The sequence below is a fragment of the Phalacrocorax aristotelis genome, chromosome 13 (genome assembly GCF_949628215.1).
Source record: "Phalacrocorax aristotelis chromosome 13, bGulAri2.1, whole genome shotgun sequence".
In the NCBI taxonomy this organism is placed as follows: Eukaryota; Metazoa; Chordata; class Aves; order Suliformes; family Phalacrocoracidae; genus Phalacrocorax; species Phalacrocorax aristotelis.
Genome location: NC_134288.1, coordinates 2,832,940 through 2,856,670, shown reverse-complemented (window position 1 = coordinate 2,856,670; position 23,731 = coordinate 2,832,940). Strand labels below are relative to the sequence as shown.

Genomic DNA, 23,731 nt, shown 5'->3' with positions numbered 1-23,731 from the left:
TTTTGTGTGTGTGTGTGATTACTACAGATATCTAGGAGAGATTTTAAAATGCAAATCGTGACCCAAATTCTGTGCCTCTCATTGCAAACAAAAATGTGAGGTTCTGGACACACAGAAGTGTTATGTGAAATTTCTTTATGCAATCCTCCGACAACTGACCAAACCAGCATAATCACAAATTTGGTTATTGTATTAAAACCAGCATTAGTAAAGTCCCTTAGCATCTATGATCTTCCTAACTTTAAAAAGAAAGCAAACCAGCTAGATTTTTATTATAGTCTTTAAGAGATGAAGCTGTAAAATGAAAAAATATCTTATGTATGTTTATTATTGTTTTGTTTCTAATTTATTTCTGTGAGTCCTTGATCATGTCACTTCATTACTTGTAACTGGGATACTGTTCAGTACAGTATTTAACAGATACTGAATTTACTCACTTTGGGCCCGTTATTTATTGGCTGGATTTCTGTCATATGCTTACAGACAGGCTGCTGGCCTAAGTATCCTGAGTCTTTAATTTCACAATTATTACTTCTTTCTCTTCTTTACTTTTCTTTTACTTTTTAATCTATAGAAATAGGTTTGCACTAACGCTTCAGATTCCATGAACATTCCATAAGCAGGTACTTTGTGTGCTCATAGTCATTTTATGGTCTGAATATGATCTGAAATGATATATTGCTTGATAGCAAATCATAGTGCGTCTAGCCGGTGCTTATAGCTGTTTTCTTAAAAAGAATTGTTTTTCTTTTACTAAGATAATGAGCTTCAGCCCTCAGGATCTACGGAGACGCTTATGGGTTATCTTCCCTGGTGAAGAAGGCTTAGATTATGGAGGTGTTGCAAGGTAAACTACACTGAAATGGCAAATAATATCTTTTTCTGCAAGTTGTTGGTGTGAAGTCTTCCCCAAAATAGGTACTTAAACTGCAGTCTTTCAAAATGCTAGTGAAGTTTATTACCTATCTTTCCTTGGCATATCTGAGGAAGACATTTCCTTAAGATATATGCATGTCTTAAAACTGTATAAAGTTTATATTAGACATTACTTTAATCATCTTAGTGATTGAAGAAATGCAGTTTATTGAACTACAGTAAGCCTTTGGCACAGCTGTTAATATCAAAATAGAGGTTTACTGAAAGAGGAAATAGAAATCTACTTTCAAGTCAAAAGTCTTTACTGGAATGTAACCGAGAAGTGCATATATTTATTAGCACTCCCTAAAGCCCTGAAGTTTAAACCAGTTGTAGACTTCTAATCTGTGCATTTAGATAAGGGTGGTTTTTTTATCCAAACCACTGACAGTTGTATGTCACTAACTTTGCATATTAATTTGTAAGTTGTGTTCATTTAAATTTGGTTTCAGTTTGGTCTAGTTGGTAAAGTAGTCAGATTTACTGCCTATGTGCCAACAAGATCCTAAGTCAGCATGAATTAGCTAAGGTAATTTCTAATTTAACTTATTTTGAAATGTGTTTTTATTGTTTGTGTGATTTCAGGGAATGGTTCTTTCTATTGTCACATGAAGTTTTGAACCCAATGTATTGCCTGTTTGAATACGCAGGGAAAGATAACTACTGCTTACAGATAAACCCAGCCTCTTATATTAATCCAGACCACCTGAAATACTTCAGATTTATTGGAAGATTCATTGCCATGGTAAGTTCAAAAGTAGAAAGAGGTTCTCTCATGTAATTTTCCTATAAATTAATATTGTACCATCAGGGAGATAATTAAACAATTGATTTCTGAGTTGAAATTATTATCAGGTGTTTGGATTTAACTAATGTTGGTATAAGTTAATTCAGGTTATTAGCAGCCATGATAGTCTAGGTTGTTCTAATTCTTTGGCTGTCAGATTTCATTGGTGTAGAGTACAGAATGTTATATTAAATATTCAGTCATCCTTTGCATTGTTTTGTCTGTTTTCATGTTCTTCAGGCTTTGTTCCATGGGAAATTCATTGACACTGGTTTCTCTCTGCCGTTCTATAAACGTATCCTAAACAAGCCAGTAGGACTCAAGGATTTAGAATCTGTTGACCCAGAGTTTTACAACTCTCTCATCTGGGTAAAGTGAGTTTGACTTGATTTTGTTCTTGAAATAACAATACAATGTTGTTTATTTTCACTAATGCCAGGAAGAAGGTGTAACTTTATTTCTAAAAATCCCACTGGACAGTATACTGTATCAATTGCCGAGCAGTACTGGTATTTTTACTGGAATTTTAGATACAGAAATAACAATTTGATAATGCAGAAGCCTTTCGGGTTCTTTGAATGTTCTGCACAGCATCTTGCATTCCATTTTTGCTATTTTTTAGCTAGGCATTATACAGATGTGGGAGTCTTGAACACTGTTCCAAACAAAATGGCTTGAGTAAATTCCACTGAAACTTTTCAGATAACTGATTACAAGAAATCAGCAGAAATCCACTCAATGTTTCTCTCTCTAGTACCTGGTTTAGTTAGAAAACATAAAAAGTTTAGTGCTACAATAAAATAAAGTTAACAAATGTAGTTTACTATTTACTACCACATAATTCTTCTGTTAGTCATACCTGAATTTGACTTAAAGGTTAATATTGAAGTTTTAATGTTTGAAAGAAGTTAATTCTCATGTATTTTTCTGGCTGTCCTTGGGTTTTGGCTCCAAACTGAATGATTCAAGACCATTCCTACGTATAGCTTTCCATGTACGCATTGTCAGTCATCTGTCTGTTCTACATTCAGCCCCTTTTTGAGTCTTCCTCCTCCACTCTGTTGCAGATTCCTCTCCCAGGAGCAGCAAGAAAAAAGGATCTGGAGTTAGTAGACAATAATTATTTTGGAATTATGCATTAAAATTATTTTAAGAAATAATTTTAAAACCTCCCTTAGATCTAAAGCATTTTAATACTGTACTTATTTTATAATAGCAGGACTCCAGAATGCTGTAGCCCATGGTTGATGTGTGCCATTTGTTTCAGTAACACAGGCGATTTTCTTTTCCCAACAGTTTAAAAAATGAAACAAATAGAAAGGAAAGAAAAAAAGACCAATTCAGTTTTTTTTTTTTTGCTTCTGCTATAGTAAAACAATTTAGCAGAAAAATTAGTCTTTTTATGTGACTAGAGACAGAAAACATTTTACTTAAAACTATTCTGGTTTTGTATGATTTTTAAAAATGCTTTGAGAAATTCATTAAAGGTGTGGGGATGGATTGGTTTTTAAAATGCAGCAATAAATATAAAAGACAAGCCTGTCGTCTGCTGTAGTGGTGACTCTTGGAAGCATTATCTTGAATAACGAGGAGGGGGAAGGCAGCTTTACGAGATATTTACAAATTGAGATAGGACTTTTGACTTGGTTTTTGAAGAGTAGTATGTTCCGTACTCAATGTATGTGCTGCTAAAAGGTGTAGGGAGTTAAAATTCCATTAGGAAAACTTAAAATAGTTACTATTTGAGTAAAGGTGCCGTGAAACTGATCCCTGAAAGGGAAGAAAAGGTCTCAAAGCTGTAAGTCCTGACTTCTGTAATTAAGGAATCCTGTTATCTGTTTTGTAGTCAGAAAATGTAATTTTTTTAAAAAGGGCACTTTTTTGTCATCTTGTGACTGAATTTTAGAGGTGAAGCAAATATGATACTGAAAAATTCAACTTAGAGGGAAGAAATTTGCATTAAATCATGGGGGAAGCTATTACTGGTGAACGATCTGCTGACTAAATTGTAATGCGTTGCACATATAACAACATTTACCTTACGAACAGTATCAATTTGTTAATATTTTGTGGAAAGCCTGGACTAAAAGAGTGTTACTTTAAGCCATTCTCTGTAGACATAGTTGGATATTTGTGTTTCTGTGTGTGATGCACAAGCTGGCCGCTTTCCACATTTCCAAGCAACGGGTTTTCTTTATAACATCCAGTAATCGCAAGGTGTTCCAGTGCTGCTTGAGTGTGTTACATCTATTCTATATGCCGTTCTTTTGGTGCATATGTAATGGATAATGATCTAAAACAGAGCACGGAGCCTTCTGGATGTCAGTATTAGGTTACTTGTCTATGGCAATAACTTGTGACCTTTCATAGTCGTGGCAGACTACTTCCCCCTGCATTCTAATTCAAAGTATACAGTGTTGCCAGATACCACACAGTGGACTGTTGGTGTGAAACTCTCAAGACTTGGGTACCAGCAGTCCCTAATGAAAGATTTTGTCAAAGACAGGAGAAGCCTGCATCTGTAGCAAGGAACTAGAAAACTCAGAAATTGCTGTCAAGAACAACTCTTACACCTCACTCTGTATATGAGGGTTTCAAATGACTGAGCTGTGCTGGCTACATATGCTTTCATTAGTCTGCACTCAGTGTTTGGGGGGCTTTTTCTTTTTTCTTTTTTTTTTTTTTTTTTAACCACAGAAGACAGCAATAAGGAAGCTTAAGGCTGTAACAAGAATTTTTCTGAAGGCTGTCTCTAGAGCAAATATGACCCAAATATCAGTAGCAATTTCTGTAGTGATAAAGAAATATTCTAGGTTAGAGTCCGTGAAAGGTGTTGCCCCCTGGAAAAAACACTTAAGGGTATGAAAATTCTGGAGAAGAACCTTCAGACCTCTAAGCACGGGTGCACAGAGACCCAAACTTCAAGTTTAGTATAGGTGAGCCTGCTTATCTGTAATGCTGATGAAGTTATTCTCTAAGGAAATGACTGCAAATTTGTAGGGGAAAAAAGTCATGGCTGCACATAATCTTGTTCCCCACCAAAACAGCAAATTTCATAACTTTCCAGGAAGCTTCCAGTAGTTTTGAATTTCTTAGTGTTTCTCCTACCAGGCGGCCATTTCTGTCATTTTTGAAAATTTCACAGAATCATTGAGTTTGGAAGGGGACCTCTAGAGGTCATCTAGTGAAATGTCTCTGCTCAAACTGAGCTACAGCAAGTATCTTTCATTTTGAAAGGAAGGAGTGATTCTGTTTCATCATCCAGCCACCTGAAGCCTTCCGTTCTCATCTGAGATTTCATACAATAGCACGTATTGGAAAGATCAAGTTCAGAAGCACTGTTGCATCACGGTGCTAGATAAGCCACAGCAGTGTTTTCAAGACTGACATTTCTGTGTTACAGTTCAGGACAAATCTTGATTTTGACCTTTTTTTGGGGGGAAAATGGTCTGTGTTTGCAGGTGATTCTTCACTTTACAGAAGCACGTATCAACATATAAATTAGTGTTGTACCTGTTATTCCTCTGGCTATTAATGCCTATAAAGAGAATAGAGTTTGTCTGAGCAATGTTTGCTGGCTAGAGATTCTTCCCATGTTAAAATTTCTGCGAGAATTCCTCTTTAGCAGGAGCATTTGTACTTTGTTAACTTAGGAGCTTGGGACATTTTAGTATATGCTTACAAGATAGTCCCATAAATATGCTGGAGTTGAAGATAATTCATTAAGCATGCAAAGAATTTTGTAGTTGCTTCTTACCTGCTGTTATCTGACAAAGTGATGACTACATTTTAACACAGTCCTTATGCTACCTGTTAAAAGAAGCAATCTTGCAATGAAATATGCAAAAATGTCATTATTTGAGAAGTTTCCATATTCCATAAACATTCTGCAGATCATAGCCAGCAGGTAGTTTGTCAGCCTTGTGATTGGTAAATTTAAGGGTTCTACTGATCAAAAATCTCTGATCAGGAGTACAATTTATGTATGTGCATTGGTAAAATGACTCAGTACTTCTTGCAAAACCATAATTATTGTGTAGGGAGCATTTCCTTATCTTGATTACTTAGCTCCAAACCTTTTTTCTTAAGGTTCTTCGTACCCATCTCCTCTACTGAGTACAAGGTCTTGACACAGTTATTTGAAATTATTTTTTTTTCTTTACAGAGAGAATGATATTGAAGAATGTGGCTTGGAAATGTTTTTCTCAGTTGATAAAGAAATTCTAGGTGAAATCAAAAGCCATGACTTAAAGCCAAATGGTAGCAACATTCTGGTCACAGAAGAAAACAAAGAAGAATACATTAGGTAAGAATAAATGAAGATTTTAAAATACTCTTACCTCTGTCATTTTCTTCTTTAGTTCTAGCAAGAATTGTCAACCTACGTAATCTGAAGCATTGTTGAAATTCTGTCTCTGAGTAATGCTGATGTTGGCAACAAGTGGTAACTGTTCGGATATCCTATCTGAAAGAAGAATATTTTGATGGAATTAAGTTTTTAAAATCCACTTTTCCCAAAGAGTACAGTTAGTAAAAGGTCTGCTTTTTTTTCCTGGAGATATTTAATTTAGCAGAACATCATGACAGCAAATGTGAATGTCAGGTATTTCATGAAATAGTGGCATGTGTTTATTTTTGGAATTATATTGCTTCATAGCCTGCTGATATTCTACCCAGCCATTTATCTTTGGGCCTTTTTTAAACTTAAGAACACTTTTGGATGCTTTTGTGATGATTCTTATTTTTTAAAGATTCTTGGGATTGCTACTAAGTTTTATCTGAACTGGTCTTATAGTATAATTAGGTCTTGGCAATTTTAACAGGACAGTGTTATGAATGATGTCATAGGTTGTATTGTCATAAATGAAGGGATTATGTTTGCAGTACCAGGATCTTTTAAAGCAGTAGGGGGAAGTAGCCTAAGAGTGATGAAAGAATAAAAAAAGTGAGCAATAACCTGCTTCCTCTTCTTCCTCAACGTGCAGCAGTACAGCAGCTCTGCTTTAAGGTGTGAAATTCAACATATAAGCTTGGAGGATGTGCTTGCAAACAAAAAAGTCACACGTTGCAGGCAAAAAATAAATTCAGTCACAGTAGAATTCTCCTCTCTTATGGTGCATTCAGTGAAGGCTTCTTTCACGGGAGGGGGTGAGGGAGAAAAGAGTGGGTTTTGTTTTCATCACATGAGTTGTCTGAAGATAGTGATTCACAGAAAAGATAGTATTTGCAGAAGAAACATACTGGCATTTTTCAGTTTTGCAAAGTATTAATATTGGGGTTGAAAATAGGGAGATTCTGCAGAAAACCATTCTCTTCTAGTTTCTAGGAACCCAGGGAGAGCTCAGATTCCAGTTTCACTCATATTCTTTGGCTTCCTCTGAGTCCTGCTCTAAGTCCCCAAAGTTTCTAGGATTGAAGTCAGAAAATAGCCATCTCTCCTTTAGACTCCAGTTCTCCTGACAGGTTAGGCATGAATTCAGCATAATATCTGCTTCTCCCTGGGTTCAGGTTCTTCGGGTCTCCTGCCTGCTTTTCACCCTTTTATTAATGGAGAGTGGAGTTTCTGCCACAGAGCAAAGTTTCATGATTAACAGAAACAAATATGGAACTTTCCAAATGGACATAGTCGTTTCTTGGTAAGCTAGCAGTCCTACTTATCTTCACCAGTACAACTTGACCTAGTTTTTACCTTTTCATGGATAATGACTGAGATTTCTGGGGAGAATATTAGACAAATATAGCTCTGCGTTTTCTTCTTTCTTCAAATACCTGGGGACTGCTGTGCTCTCATTAATATAATCAGTGAATAGATGATGCCTCCTCTTTGAGTCTAAAATACTTTTTGTAGCAGAATGGTTGGAAACGTAGGGTTTGAACTCAAAGTAAAAACAAAATCGTTTGCACAGAGTAAAGGTTACTAATAAAATTATACAATGCTCTATCCCCAGAACTTTCCAGACTTTCCATACTTTTTTTTTAAACTTAGCTTACAGTTCATCTCAAAATGGGCTAACAAAAGATGTGGACTTGGGTTAGCACAGGCCATTTAAATTATCTTTCTGTGTCGTCTTTTACAGGCTAGTAGCAGAATGGAGGCTTTCCCGAGGTGTTGAGGAGCAGACGCAGGCTTTCTTTGAAGGCTTCAATGAAATTCTGCCACAACAGTATTTGCAGTATTTTGATGCTAAGGAACTGGAGGTAAAGGATTGTTTAGGTATTGCTAGATCCAGGTTGTTACACATAAAATACTTAAACTCCAGTCATTACGTCTGGAGAGCAGAACTCACTAAGGCTGACAGCTCTGTTTTATACAGCATATGAGGGAAACTTTATGGAGTAGTATTTGATTAGTGTGTTCCCCTGCACTTTCCTCTTTGCAGCCAATTTACAGACTAAGATTCTGCCAGTAGAAATTTCTTGTCAAGTTGCTTTGGTAATCCTCAGCAATTTGATTTGCCTGTGTTCAGAGAATGAGTAACTTGAGAGGAAGGGAGATGAAACCAGAGATGTAATGGATGATCACATGTAGACCAGGTTCTAGATGGTTTTAATCTCTCAAAATTACACTTTCTGAAGCATCTGTTTAATTTAAAAAGATAAAAACGCAAAACCAAAGCATCCTGTTCATAGTGGAGAATGATTAACTGTTCCTGGCTTGAATGTCGAAATGCAAGCAATTATTCCATTTTTCATGACAAAGATGCTTTCTCACTTCATGAGCAGTCATCATTCTTCGTTGTAGAAGTCTTGGATAAAGTTTAAATATACTGTCATTGCAGATGCTTCTAAGCATGGGTGCAGTTGATGTTCTATTTGGTGATGTGGGAAGTTGTAGAATCATAGAATAGAATCATTAAGGTTGGAAAATACCTCTAGGATCATCAAGTCCAACCGTCAACCCAACACCACCGTGGCTCCTAAACCATGTCCTGAAGTGCCATGCTTACACATTGTTTGAACACCTCCCGGGATGGTGACTGCCCCACCTCTGAGCAGCGTGTTTACTTCAGTTGGGTGCTTGGTGGCATCTCCTGAGCAAATGAATTTCAGAGATGACTACCACAGCACAAACTCCCTGCAGTGTCTAGTGCTTAGCAGAACTGCAAAAAATAAACCAGACAACAAAACCAGAAATTGTTGACTTGCTCAAAAAGAACCCATGCCCTTGGAATCAAGGCATAAGCAGAGTAACAGAGAATTGTCTCATCCCTTATCTTACACTGAAACAATAAACCTAATTTACTAAGATTAACCTTCAGAACAAAACCATGCAGTTTAAACAAGATATGCAAACCACCTGGGAATATGCAAATTGATCCATTGTGGAATTTGACTAAAATCTGAAGGAGAAAAGCTATGAATCATTTGGCACTTAAGCTTTAATCCTCATGCTGCCTCCACATCATCACAAAGCTCGGCATTAATAATGGCCACCTGCCTCAGAGAGACTTCTGTGGAGAGAGTTTCCATAGCTAACACTAATATCTATGCAGCAAGTCATTTTTATTTCGTTTTTCTTATACTCACATGTTTATTTCCCTTTTTCTCCTTAAAGGTGCTTCTATGTGGAATGCAAGAAATTGATCTGAATGACTGGCAGAGGCATGCCATCTACCGGCACTATACCAGGACCAGCAGACAGATAGTATGGTTCTGGCAGGTTTGTAGACTCTTATTCTCAGACCAACAGAAGTTACAGAGCACAGCTACAGCTTAGTAAACAATAGTCAGAATTATTGAACAGAGCTGTAATGTGTCAAGTTAAACTGTTACTGCTAATCCAGCTGTTTGACAGTCGTGTAATTTGTTCATCTATGGATGATGATGATGTGAAAATCTGAATATCAAGTCTATACCTAAATGTTTGTTTCAATTATTACTTTTCAGTTTGTGAAAGAAATAGATAACGAGAAGAGAATGAGACTCTTGCAGTTTGTTACTGGAACATGCAGATTACCAGTGGGAGGATTTGCTGACCTCATGGGTATGTATTAATAATCCATCTAATGCATTAGATAATTTTTTTTAAAAGAACCAAGTTATATGTTTATGGACATTTTAAATGAATTTTGTATTGAATGCTATTTTGTAATAGCATTTTGTAATAGCAATCCTGCATATACTTTCAGCTATGATGGAAAAAGAGATGGAGGTAATGTTTATACCTGTTGTATTGAGTTTCAAAATCACTTCAAATTTATGCATTTCACCACATGCATGCTTTGATCTAGGCAGAGTTGTATAGTGAAAGGAAGAAGGTTTTTTTCTGTGCGAGAAATGGTAATCTTGTCTTGTGTTTAAGCCTTTCAGTTGTATTACCTACTGATACAAAGGTAGCTAGACCTATGCCTTCTTTATTTGAATTTGTTACAGGGAGCAATGGACCCCAAAAATTTTGTATTGAAAAAGTTGGAAAGGAAAACTGGTTACCTAGAAGTCATACCTGGTGAGTATGTAACAAATCAGAATATCACTATTGTTCTGGTTTTGCTGACAACTGTCTACTCGGAGAGTTTAGACAATGGGTATTACACTTAAATGGTTGAGAGTGTGTGAAAGCAAACACCACCTTATACCAGTTAACTTTGCTGTTGAAAAATAGCTGAACTTTTGAAAAACTCTTGTGGCGTGGAGTAGATTCCATCATAAATTCCATGCATTTGTGTATTACTGAAATTTCAAAGTAATAAAAATACTGTCTAGAGTTTGGCATTGATCTTTGGTACTCCGTCTTGACTGTGAAGTAGCCACATTCACACATCTCCTTCCCTAGAGAAAAGGTAGCTTCTGCTCAGTTCCTCGGGTGTGTTAGTGGTTAGTAAAAACACACAAATTTAAAATTTCACACGTGAATGATGACTCTAGTTAGCCAAATAGGAAGAGTTAGTGAAACTTCTTACCACGTACACTGCATTTCTAGAAAACTATCACTGTTCAAGTGCTTGAACTCTAACTTTTGCTCTCAAAAATAGATAAATTTATGTTGTTAGCTTTTCACAGGGTGTAAATCCCAGGTATCCATCTACACAGCAAAAAGTTTAGTTACCCATATTCATAATGGATTTTTTTGATGGTTTAATTATTTTTCAGTACTTAAGTTTTTTCTTTATTTTCAGTTTTAATCGCTTAGATCTTCCACCCTATAAGAATTATGAGCAGTTGAAGGAAAAGCTGTTGTTTGCAATTGAAGAAACAGAAGGATTTGGGCAAGAATAGCTAAAATTTGCACCTTGAAGAATGTGAACTCAACACAATGTATGTTCTTCACTTCTTCTGCTTGTTGCACACTTCCTTGTAAAGTAGACTTGACTTGGATTTATTTAACAATACTAATGTGTAAGTAAATGGATGTTATCCTGAGGTTTTATCCATATTAATTCTGGATTTCTACTGAGCACTTTCAGAAATCAAATGAGCAAACAGATACAGCTGCAAACGAGTTATGACCGAAGTAGAGGTTTAATACAGCTTTGGGCTCTGCTTTGTTTTACCATTCATTAATTAGAATGTGTCCTTAATGATTGACAGATTTTTAACAATAGTTGTGTCTTTCCTTTTTAGTAGCATTTTTTTGCTACTGGTACACTGGGAAGTTCGTTGGTAGCTGCAATGCTGCAGCAGCATCATAAGCCTCTTTACAGCAGTGTTACTGGAGCCAGCTTGTAACCATCCTCTGCGTACCGTGAGCAAACTCATTGCTTAACCTCTTTTTTCTAACTCAAGCATGGCCAGACTGTTTTTTCCCCCGCCTGGAGTCTGTTCATGTGCCAGCTGGACTCAAGCTGCTGTTAAGGGGATGTCAAACTGTGGCACAAATCCAGGGCATAGCTTTGCTTTGTTTTTTCCCAATCCTGCTAATTTCAGCAAAATAGACACCCGCCCAAAGTTTTTTGAACATTTCTGTGTGCCCTCAGAATTCTGATCTTTTTCTGTGTAACACATGTAACTTTTAAACCAATATTAACACTGTGGTACTTAACTTTTTTGCAAAAGACAAGACCACCTGGGATTGCACTGATTCCATTTAGATTCCTGTTTGCAGACTGATGTTTCTTGTCAAAAGTGTTAATGGACTTTATTCTCAGTGTTATTCTTACATGTTGCCATCAGTTTGCTCTGAAGACTTTATTGGGCTCTCAGGAAGAGGTACAAAACAACTGGATTCAGAAAATGATAATACTTACAATTTTTGCTGATGAACTGATATGTGATACTGGCTAAAGCTGAGAGGATTAGAAAGTTAAGACACAAATTAGAGATTTTTTTTTTTAAATCTGGAGCATCAGTAAATAGTTCTATAAAGATTGAAACTAAAGTTTTTGGGAGAGGTTCCTAAGCTAATTCGCCCTAGGCTGCTTATAGCTAGTAACTTTTGTAGTGAGTTCCTATTGGATTAATAACATCTTTTACTTCCTTTCCAAGGACCTGTTCATATTAAGTTATCTTCTGGTTTACAATAACATTTTGCATTTTATTGCTCCTTTAGACTGAATGCACTTTTTGGGTATGGTCAGCTCCTTCCCTGCCTGAAGGGAGGAAAGCAAACTTCACTGAGATGAGCTGTTAGCCATAGTAAGAGACATGACACTTGAACTAGCATGTAGCATATATTAAAGCATAACCGCAGCTCAAAGCGTTGGGACTGGAGCTGTTTTTATGAGGCTTCTAGATACCGGAGCTGAATCAGGTGGTGGGAAACTGTAAAACTGAACTTCCAGTCTTGAAAAGAACATTTCTTTCCTGCTCTCCCTCTGCCTAAACTGTAAGAGGGAAAAACTGATTCAGGCCTAAGAAACACCAAGACACTGTAGTTTTTGACTGACTTCGGGAGTTCTTCAGGCCGTACAAAGTGATACATGCTTATTGGAAGGCAGGATGATTAGACTTCAGAGTGAACAGCTCTTTTGTCATGCATATTCTAAGAAAGGCATGGAAAAGAGTTGATGATGATATAGACATGACCCTCTTTTACAGTTTCATGAGAACTAACCTGACTTCATGGTCATGGAATCTGCCAACTTCACAACATTTGGTGGGATGGATATATTACAGTATACAGCTCATGAGGAGAAAAAAAGCCTTATAAATATTTTCTGTTTATATTAATTCTTACAATGAAATGTAGTTATCTAACATATTTACAAGAGAGATTAAATTAAGCAAGATAATGCGAAATTAAGCTATAAAAAATGGTCTGTGTTCTGCATAATGCTTTATGATTCATGTAGGGAACCTAGAAATATTGTTAATGTACAAATATCACCCAAAAGGCTTTCAGCCCTATATTTTTAAAATAAAGAATAGTTATAATTGAAATAGCCTTAGCCCTAGTTCTATAGGGTATGGCTGTTTAATATTTTTATGGTTGAAATGTTTAGTTCAGGAAAAACGTAAATGCTTGTATATATTTTTGCAGTCCAGGATTCCACTTATTCAGTTTTTCTTTCTTTAATTTAAATGGCATGTTTATATGTCTTTTCTGCTGTATTAGGATGGGGAAAGGGGGCTGGATATCCCAAGCACCAGATACAATTTAAAATGTTGCAAATAAAGAATTCGTTCGGGTGGGGGAAAAGATGATTAATCTGTGAAACATTGGATTTGGCCAAAATATAAAAAAATTTAAAGCAACTTTCCTGTGTTAAATTGGCAATATTTCTGAAGTCAGAGGTTAAGATTACTTAGGCATTTTACTTTGTCAGCATTGTGAATGTTAAGAAGTCTGTTAATTTTTTACGGTGTGTTGTGTAGAAATAAAAAGGAATTAATATAAGCCACTGGTGCACTTTTCTGTTCTTTATGGGGACCTGGTGGAAACAGCATGTGGAGGAGCCCACAGCATCTGGTATCCCAGATAACTGGTTGTTAAGAATTGGGCTTACAGTAGGATTTTCAGCAGAGACTAATGAATTTGTCTCCCACTACTGCAAGTGATTTAGCAGCCTGAGCTGCATAAATTCTTAGTATGTTACAAATGTATATTCATATGCAAGTGTCAATTGATTCTAATTTGCAAGTATTAGAAAAGCTTTTATTTAGAATATTGCCTTATGAGAATGACTGGAGAAAACTAAATGCTGAGTCACTGATCTAAGAATTAACGAAGCCTTATTGTTCTGGGTAGCTCAGGAAATGTTAATATACTCATGAAATGCACAGTAAATGAGTCATTTCTTCATGTGATCTTGTATGGAAGTTGTTTAGTTTTTTGTTTAATGCAGTTGCTTGCATTTAAAAAAAAGCTTTATTATGCTGAGAAAAGTAAAAAAAAGCTTTTTTGTTGTTGTTGTTTGCATTTTTAATTACATGCTGCACTGGATTTGTAATCTCAGCTCTGTTATATTGGCATCTCCAGCCCCCTTTCTGTGGTGTCTTTTAATTTTCTTCAGCAATCACTGTTTGTGTATATGTGCTCTAGTGGACTCGTATATAAACTGGGATCAGCAGCACTGGATTGTGAAATACTGTACTGAAATTCATTGTTGAAATTTCCTTGCATTGTAATTTCAAATACTCAGGTAACTGTAACAGTATCTCAGTAAGTCAAATACTTTTATAAAACTACTTAAAGAGCTGGTAGCCTCGTCTTTTTCTTCTGTGTTACGAAGCATCCGTGTGCAAAATAAATCGTCTGTCTGCTCTTCTGGGAGTGAGGGGTTAGTCTGTCTGAAGTTATCCTTCTAGCAAAGTTACTCAGGAATGTTTCTTTCCTGAGACCTCTTCTGCCATTGGTGATTGCATTGGAAATTCACTGGGAGATTTCAGACGCAGCTGCCTTTGACTGATTAGAAATGGCAGGTAAAACAACTCCTCAGTTTTTAGTGCCTGTGGTCCTGGGATGCTGCCCCAGATGGTGAGGCTGCTGGTCTGCAAGTCTGCAGCAGATGGGCTGGAGAAGGGTTCTGCAGGAGCCACAGCTTTAATGTTTTCTTGTACCGCTCTTGCAGTGATAACAAAAATTGAGGTATGACTGTGCAAATTTGTTTTCTTTTCTGCTTAGGAATGACAGGGTGACAGGAAGGAGGGGGGGGGAAAAGCTCAGATGGGACTGATCAGCCCTGATCCTCGTCTTTGAAGGGGGAAGTCATATTTACATTCTTCCTGCCATCAGGAACCTCTCCCGATCACCATGACCTTTCAAAGATAATTGGGATTGGCTTTACAGTGCCATTGGCTGGCTCGCCCAGCGCTTGGGGGTACATCCCACTGAGTCTCACAAACTTCTTTGTCCGGTTTGTTCGCATGTTCCCTAAACTGATCCTCCTACACTGAGCATGTAACGTTCCTTGCTGCAGACCTTCCCACGGGGTTTTCACACTTTCCCAGGTGTTCACCCAGGCTCAGTCAATACAGTTTTGTTAGTAGCAGCAAATCCCAAGTACGCTTTACTATGCCAAGTAAATATATGCAATAATAATTGCCTTTTTTTTTTTTTTGCAGCAGGGGAGGTTAGTTTTGAGTTGCTTCCTCTGTGCTTTGGATGAAATCACTTAAGTTGTGTAAACCCAAAATTTGACACTGCTTTGGGTAGTTTTAAATTAGTACAGCTATGAGGATATTTCACATGGATCTGAAGTGTTTTGTTTTTGTTTTTGTTTTTTTTTAAAAAGGCAAACTCCAAACAGAATCACAACGTGAAGCATGATAAATGTATGGTATCCTGAACGTACCGCTCAGTTGTACCCTTGCATTAGTTCCTTGCTGTTTTCTTCTGTGGTACTGCTGCTGTCAGTGCCAGGCCTGGGCAGTGGGTGTGTGCGTGGCAAGAGGGCAGTGCCTGTTTGGTTTGAACGCACCCTTGTTTGGTTCGGGTCTCTGGTGGCAGCTGTGCACTGCTGACCAGATCTTACCGTCAGTGGTGGGACTAGATGGTGAATCAATCTGTGGTAAAATGACTTTCTGTAGCTGAGCTTTAAAATTTACTGGCAAGAGAGATTAGAATTTAAAATAATCAGGTTGCAGAGCTGTAAGTATCAACTAGGAGGGAAAATGGCTGTATCTGTTTTCTAGCTGATCCTAAAGATGGATTTGTTCCTGATAGCTGAAGATGCCTGATTCTATGTCCACGCTCAACCTGTCACTCTACAGCAGCGCACAAATGATGGGGTTTGTTGGAGAACATTCCGTTTCCTCTGAGTGGAAAGCAGTTCTGGCCAGAGTTGAGGGGCCAATGAGCTGATCTGCTGGGCCAAGTCCTGGTTTTCGGAGTGTCTTGGCGGGGCGGGGAACTACTACTGCTTCACGAGGTGATGTTTCCACCCTGCCCAACCACGCCGCTTGCTGGAGCTCTGAGGAGCTGCGGGTCCCTTCTCTGCTCGTGGGGCCGCGATGCTGAACGAAGGAACATCCGGTTCGAGCAGAGAGCGGGGTCAGCACCGGGAGCGGGCGGTGGTAACGGCCGTCGCCTCCCCACGCCCTCATTGCGGCGGCAGCGGTTCGCGCCAACGGCCCCGCGCGGGGCGCCGGCAGCGGCGGGCGTCACCACGGCAGCCGCTGTGGAACAAATGGTTCCGGGGCAGGGCGTGCCCCGCCCCTCCGCTCCTCCCCGCGGATTGGCCGAGCGGGCGGCGCATGCGCGCGGTGCCGTGACGGGGCGGAGAGGCGGCGGCTCGAGATGGTGGGTGAGGCGGCGGCGGGGCCGGGGGGGGCTGCCGGCCTGGGAAGCCGGCCCCGCAGCCGGCGCAGAGTTGGGGGGGAGCGGCCCCGGGAGCGGCCGGTGTCCCGCACTGAGCAAAAGTGAGGCCTGGCTGCGGGGCAGCCGCCTGATCCCTCCGGCTCCCCGTAACCCCCCGCTCGGCTCCGCGCCTGGAAGGCGCGGGCGCGGCCCTGGCTTTGCGAGGCGGGTGTTTGTGCCGGGGGCCGGCGGTGCTGGGCGGGCGGTCCGGGGGGTCCTGCCCTCTTACGGGGGGCTTACCCTGGGGGCCCGCCCCGCCGGCCGGATCCGGCCCCCAGATCGCTGCGGTGGGAAGAGCTTCGTCCCCCAAAAACCTTCCGTCTGTCCTTCCAAGCGCCGAGATAGGGCGTGGGGCGGCGGGCGGGAGGCGCCCTCGGAGGGAAATCTTTGCCTTTCTTATGGCTGCAACGCCCAACGCTGAAAGCAATCGGGGAAAAAACTCACCGTTTTAATTCTGTGGGACCTGGAACGTGTTTATTTTGTTGTAATTGTCTTGGAGGTTGAATCCTGTTCAAACGCACTGTTGGTTGGCACGTATTCAGGAAACGGGATCCAAATATGTGGAAAAATTTCTAACGAAATAAATACTGATCCAAGTTGTAGATGGAAAATTGAAATGGTCTAATAAGGCATATTTTTAAGGCGAACCTAGGAGTTAAAACTTTCTAGATTAAAACAGGAGGATAAAGGCTACTGTTGTACATGCAGCGAAGGTTACGTAAGAGCAAATTGGTGATGGGAGGAGTATTTATTCTCCTTTTTCACAGTGAATCTCTTCCTCCCCATATACAATCCCTTGGAGTTATTCAGCCCTGTATGAAAATAGTTTTTGGCTTTCACTTGAGTTAAATATATATTTTTTCCTCAGCAATATTTTTGCTGGTCTGCTGAATTAAACTGGCTTGCGAAGGTGTCAGACAAGCACTGGAGCGCGCGCGCACGTGTGTGTAAGTGGTTTTTGTGTGTTGGAGTAACAACAGGAGGAGCAAGAACTTCCCATGTCAGCAGCAGTGAACTGTTAGACCAGATCCCCCCACCTTGTAAGTTAGATTATCTGTTGGTTGGTAGAAGAAATTAAAAATGTGTGTCATTCTATATAGATGCTTCTTTGCATCCAAATAGGTTTGTTAAGGTCTAATGAAGGAAAGTATTTAACAACTTAAATACTGCTAGGAAAAAGTCAGGAAATTATTTCAGACTTAACAGTGTGCCACCATGTTTCTCTCAGCATTTGTACACCCTGGAGTTTGTTGTTTGCTTGACTTCCCTTGTCTTCCATTTGAAAATAGGCCAGCATTCAGAAATAATCAAGAGCTGTGTTGAAAAGAGTGATTTATTTTTTTTCTATGCTGGATAAGACAGAAAAAATGTTTCATAGAGACAAACTCAGGTGGTACCATCTCTCACCAGCACCAGTTCGTGTTACTCCAAGCTATTTATACTAACAGCACCCTGCAGAAAGTTTGCTGGTAGGTCTGAGCTTGAGGCCATGTTGTTTTGTTTGGACAAGCCCGCTTCCCAGGGAACATGGCTTGTAACATAACTGCTTTTTTGCTGTGGGGTGGAAGTGGGGAGAGGGTTATTCCCAATGCCCAAGAAACGCAGTTGCCCTGGTCAGAGGCTGGAGAGGCCTCACCGCTCCCGAGTTCGGGGGATTCCTGTTTTCCCTTCCAAGCCATTTCTGTGGTACTCTGTCTTGCAGGATCTGGAAGATGCTGCATGTCTCTGTTTCCTTAATGGGAATAAAAAAATGCCAAATATTCACCCAGCTGTGGAAAACAGCTCTGGTGCTGAGATTTTATGACCCTGTTAGAGAGCCCATAGTTAAAATCTGATTAATGTCTTGTAGCACTGGAAGTTGTGCAGAAGGGTTTGAAAGCTCTTCTGAAGTTGATGGTGATTTTTACAGAGAAGGGGAAGGGACCACTGCCTTGGCCAGTTTTCATTTTTCCTTATTTTTAAGTTGATTTTGCAAAGTTGTAAATTATTGTTAGTGGTTATAATCTTGTAGCTATTGCTGCACAAATTGTCATTATAAACAAATAGCATTTATTAATTGTTTTTCCTCTCACTTTTCTTATTTGTAATGGCCTTTGGCATTCATTTGATATAAGAGAACATAGCCTTGCATGCAGAATGTATCTTTTACTACTTTTGCACAAATTCAATGTATATTTTCATATATTATTTTTGCTTGACACCTAAATTGTAGAAGTGTGACTATGGAGCCTTCCAGTTGCAAGCCTACAGTAAGGAGCTGATGCATGATGTTGTGGGAGGGTTGGGGAGGAGGAGAGAGGGAAGGATTAGAGGCGAGTTCCAAGTTTCCACACAATCATAATCACAAATGAGTGAAGAGAGATGGAAAACAACTGAAAAGGTCATGCAAAAAAGGTGGTACCGAAGTACAGGCACTTTGCTGCGTAGAACGGTGTGGGTAGTACCTGAATCATCTTTGTGCAGCTTTATTTTCAGACACGTTATTACAAAGCTTTGGTGGAAGGCAAATAGCAGCTGTAATCTTCTGTTGGTTTGTGCTTCCTCTGTTTGCAGGCTGAGGTGGAAGAAACACTGAAGCGAATTCAGAGCCAAAAAGGAGTACAAGGAATCATTGTTGTTAATTCTGAAGGTACTGTGTCAGACTGGGTTTTCTGAGATATAACTTACTCTAAACATGCGTGTTAAGGACTGCTGATTGTACTACTTGCATTTAGGTTACGGTCTGTCTTTAGCAAAGATTTTCCTGTAACCAAAGCAGGTAGACAACAGTTAGGCTACAAGAGAAAATTGGATTCTTATTTCTCCTTTTCTGCAAACTTGCTTTATTATTTTAGGAAATAAGTTAAAATAGATTGCAAAAGCTTAGAAATATTTGAGTTATGCCAGTATTTGAGACTTTGTTCTGTCAAAGCCTTTATCAGTAGCACTAAAAGCTCTCATGACATCTGAAATCTTGCTGCTGTGTGTGTCTGGAATGCTGCTGTCTTAGCAGACTTGAGTAGCTTAGCATCTATCTCGTGCTCATGGGTCTCATATGCTAGTTGTCTCTTTTTGGAGTCATTGAAAGGACCAACAGAGCAGACTTGTTCAGAGCACTCTAAATATACTGTGAGCAGCCCAGCTTCTTAAAACTATGTGATTATCAATTTAAATGGAATATTTCCTAAAAAAGATGACCGATAGTAGCTATATCTGAATATATTGAAGATCAGATCATTGGTACTTGTATGCAGCTTGTGTTCCTGCTCCCTGCTTTTTCATGATAGTGAATGGTGGATTGCGCTCTCCAGGCTGAAGCTGCGCTTATTTGAACGTACACCTGCGGCAGTTTTTCTGCTGTGCCAGTATTTAGTGGTTGGCTACTGCATTGTTCTGGCACATGAGCTGGATTTTGGCTGGCTTTTTGTGGGAAAACATATCTAATGGGTGGCAGAAGCATAAGGGGGGGAAAGCTCTGGCCAAACAGTGTCAGTGCGTCTGCCCTCTCGGTTGGTGCACAGGAACTGAAGCACAGGGACCTTGCAGGACTGCATCAACTGTTCTGGCTAAATGTTGGAGCCTCCACCTTGGAACTGGGTGATGCAGCGGCTGATGTCCGCTATAATCAGCACCAATCCCAGCCTAGCTTACTTGAATATCATTTAACTGTGATGCGCAGGAGCCTTTCTGAAAGGAAAAGCTGTCCCCAGTCAGGAGAACAAAATTGAAACATAGGTATTTCCTCTCTCCCCCCCTGGGTATTTATTTTTGTTATTATTTATTTCTATTTATAAACCTCATAAATAAACAAATAAATGAAAAAGCAAAAGTAAAGCACTCATGCTACTATAGGTAAACAGTTCTTCTCACCTGCACCTGTGGTTCCAGACCTTAGCCTTTCCACATCTTATTATGGTTCATGTTCTTCTTTTAAGCCTTTAAAAAGAACACTCCTGATCCCTGGTGTAACAACACCACCTGCTCAGGTTAAATAGACAACCCAGCTGGACCTGATGATGCCCAAGGTGGAGTTAGTTTGGGAGTCACTGACCCTCACTGTCCTCTGTTTCTTGCAGGGATTCCTATCAAAAGTACTATGGACAACACCACCACGATTCAGTATGCGGGCCTCATGCACAGCTTCATCATGAAGGCAAGGAGCACTGTGCGAGACATTGATCCCCAGAATGACCTCACGTTCCTGCGGATCCGCTCCAAGAAAAATGAAATCATGGTTGCACCAGGTAAAAGTGAGCAGGGTGAAAGCAGCCATTAGGGGATTCAGCAGAATTCTTTTCTTGTGAGAAAAGTTCTGCCTTTTACTCACATTGTATAATCTCTTCTTTTCCAAGAAGCTGTTTTGCTTTCTTCAGAGTTGAAAGCTTTTATCATTAGCCTAAGGTTGCTTTTTCATGTTTGAATGTGGGAAATCACTTTCCTTATTTCACATAGTCGAAGTAGAAAGTGTTAAATAGTGTTGCAGCCTCTCGTGCTTTCTGTTCAACCACAAGAGTTGGAGGAATATGTTTTGAGGGCAATTCCAGTTCAGCACAGTAGACTAAGTGATAAAGCACAACAATCTAACAGATTTTCCAGTTCAGAGAAAAGAAATAGAGCATATTAATAGCTGTAATCGTGAGTTGTAGAGTATAGCAGCAGCAGCAACCTTGTTTTCAGGAAAACATCCTCAACATTTCACCAAATTATGATTCAGGAAGCTATGAGATGAGTACAGTTCACTAATGTGGCAGGAACTCAGCTTTGTTCCTTCATGCTGCATTGGCTCCGTGGTGGGATTCTGCTGATGGAGAGGCAAAAGAGGGGGCTGCAGTTGCAGCAGACTGCTCTGCAGGGCCTGGTCAAGGCAGGGCTTAAGACAGACTCTGGGGTTTGTGCTGAGGCAGCCTCTGATTTCCATATGAAGGATGAAGAGAGAGGAATAAGCATTGTTCCAGAAAACCACACCTACAGCCACGCCAGCCCAGCAGCCTGTCTGTGAGATAAGGGAAATCACCTCCTTGCACCACCTGGCTTGATTCCATCATGGCATGTGCCAGTTACTGTTATTTCCTGGGCACATACTGAGTTAAATTTAGTCGGCCTGGGAGCATGCAGTTTCTAAAGCTGAGACTTTTTCTCAGTAAGACTAAAAAATGAGTGATCTGACATGCCAAGCCTGTTGTGTTCATTGAGAATGAATGTCAGGACTCTGTAGTTCCCACAGTGTTTTGGTGTGATGTGAAAAAATGTTGACATTTACTGTTGCCGTGAGCAAATATCAGTAATGAAAAAATGATTTAATTTTTTTTTTCCAGATAAAGACTATTTCCTGATTGTCATCCAGAATCCAACTGAATGATTACACTGACTGGTCTGTGTTACCCAACTGTGTGGTGTTTTTTTTTTTAATTTAATGGTAAAGAATAGAGCATTTGTGTTAACTCTGCTGTGCCACTTCAGTAATGTCTGGAAAGACAAAAGCACGTGTTTTTGTTGTTTACAAACAGAACAAGTGGCGCTTTTTTTTGTATCACAAGTCATTTTGAGGAGTTTGTGAATTAGAATCAGGCAGTAAAAGTGACAGATTCTTTTAATAGGAAGAAAATATAATAAAACTCTACTAAAAAGATTTTTCTTTGTATGTTTCCATGCTTCTGTCACTGCTATTTGAGATACACTTTTACACTATTACTTTTGAATGCCTGTGAATATGAAACTTGGCTATCCTCTAGTTCTGTCTTATTCTGTTGGTTTTACAAGTTACTTTGAAAAAGTCTGGCCATATCAAATTAAAAAGTGTCATCAGTGACTGTTTTTGTCTTTTGTGTTTTCCTTCTGAAGATTTTAATTATTCTCATGATTGATGGAGATTTTCTTCAAAAAACAGAACCTTCCTAAGACTATTTTTACTCATCATTTGCTTTCTCTAAAGAAGGATTTAGTCTAAGTTCATGTGCAATGTATTGAAAATCACCTTGTATGTTGGAGCATCTTCCTACCACTCCCTTTTTGTTTCAGGCAGAGAAGTGTTGCAGCTAAGGAAGGCAGTCAAGACTGCCTGCTGGAGCTCTCATACGATCACAATCCAGCAGCCAGTTTGATCTGGTATCCTCCTTTAGTAATTTTTTGCTGATGGCCTTTAAGGACAAATAGAGGTCATCTGGTTCCTCCAAACTAATCAAGGGGTTATTTTTGTAGCCTTGAAAAAGCCTTGTAATTGCTCGCGGAGCTCAAGAATTTGTGCAAAATTTTTGTGTTGATGTTTGTCACATGTGTTGACACAACTCCGGCTTGTACTGCAGTGTGTTGGTGACGTGCAGAACATCATAGCCCAGACTCAGAAATGATGCATGTTGTCTCACGCTGCATTTTCTTTGCATACTGGGGGTAGCTCAGTGCAGCAGACTGCTACAGCAGGGAGCAGTGCTCAGAGAGCCCGGTTCATTCCCCAGCCTTGTTTGTCACACAGAGAAGGAGTGGGGCTTGTGGGTAGTGTAGCTGCCTGCTTGTGCTTCAGCCTCCTCACATGTCTGGCCTCCGACTGATTGTGATAGAAGTGTTTTACCAGCCTGAAAAGGAAGAGGAATTTCTCCCGAAGTGCACCTGAGCAAAGAGGCCCAGCCTTCAGGCATGAAACATTGTACAATTAAACAAAGAATCTTGATTGAGTAACTGCGGTTTTATTAGGGGATGCTTGTTGTTGTGCCGGTGAGGGATCACTCCTGACGCGTGTATCTGTTAGCAGAAGCGTATAACCCATGTTTAGCCCCACTCTTTCAAAATTAAAAGAAGTAGTAGTAAAGTGTGATACTGTACAGTTCTACATCGAGGAACAGACTAAGAATTTATGGATGATCTCGGGAGGTTAGGGGCTACAGGCAGGTGGCTGCAGTGCAGTTTTGGAGTCTTTAGTAAAAATATCAGTGTTGACTTGGACAGTTTACTGGATTTCAGAGAACGAAGTGATGGGGTGGGTACATAGTGACTCAAACAGCTAAGATAACATGTTATGTTCTGCATTTGTTTTCTGTGCTTTTTTAGACTTGGACATTAATTTATAGACTGTGTCTGATTTTTTTTTTACTTAGTGTTTTGTGACCACAGAGGTCAGAAGTGCTTTTTGAGATCTGTAAAGTGGTCAGTCCTGCAGCATCTGGGTGGGGGTGCTTTACAGTATTTTGGGGTATCTCAGCTGTCATCGTGACTCAGTGTCGGCTGTTACTCAGTTTACGAACTGTTTCTCCCACCGGCATATGGCTGACCACACTAAATTGGTGTAGCTCTGGGATCCCATTTGGTGCCAAGAAGTGACTGACATAAACACCCATCTCCTAGTCATAGAAAACGGACAGATGACTCGCGTAGCATGTGTACCC

The 23,731-nt window shown here is 39.7% G+C and overlaps 2 protein-coding genes across 2 annotated transcripts in view; both read left to right on the top strand.

The window, feature by feature from the left end:
* Positions 1 to 14,281, top strand: part of ITCH (itchy E3 ubiquitin protein ligase) — a 62,124-nt gene extending 47,843 nt beyond the window's left edge. The window contains exons 16-24 of the mRNA XM_075108925.1: positions 759 to 847; positions 1,501 to 1,660; positions 1,943 to 2,076; positions 5,868 to 6,008; positions 7,780 to 7,900; positions 9,258 to 9,362; positions 9,590 to 9,686; positions 10,076 to 10,148; positions 10,819 to 14,281. Coding sequence (XP_074965026.1) covers positions 759 to 847; positions 1,501 to 1,660; positions 1,943 to 2,076; positions 5,868 to 6,008; positions 7,780 to 7,900; positions 9,258 to 9,362; positions 9,590 to 9,686; positions 10,076 to 10,148; positions 10,819 to 10,918 — 1,020 coding nt within the window. The 3' untranslated portion in view covers positions 10,919 to 14,281. The remainder of the gene's footprint in view (positions 1 to 758; positions 848 to 1,500; positions 1,661 to 1,942; positions 2,077 to 5,867; positions 6,009 to 7,779; positions 7,901 to 9,257; positions 9,363 to 9,589; positions 9,687 to 10,075; positions 10,149 to 10,818) is intronic.
* A 1,960-nt stretch (positions 14,282 to 16,241) lies between these two features.
* DYNLRB1 (dynein light chain roadblock-type 1) lies at positions 16,242 to 22,164 on the top strand. Its single transcript, XM_075108926.1, has 4 exons — positions 16,242 to 16,319; positions 18,930 to 19,005; positions 20,432 to 20,599; positions 21,671 to 22,164. The coding sequence occupies exons 1-4, from the start codon at positions 16,317 to 16,319 to the stop codon at positions 21,712 to 21,714; spliced, it is 291 nt and encodes a 96-aa protein (XP_074965027.1). The 5' UTR covers positions 16,242 to 16,316; the 3' UTR covers positions 21,715 to 22,164.
* Positions 22,165 to 23,731: the final 1,567 nt, after the last annotated feature.

Coding starts and splice junctions, on each gene's coding strand:
- DYNLRB1 (XM_075108926.1), top strand. Junction 19,006..20,431: donor CATTGTTGTTAATTCTGAAG/GTACTGTGTCAG, acceptor TGTTTCTTGCAG/GGATTCCTATCAAAAGTACT. Junction 20,600..21,670: donor TGAAATCATGGTTGCACCAG/GTAAAAGTGAGC, acceptor TTTTTTTTCCAG/ATAAAGACTATTTCCTGATT.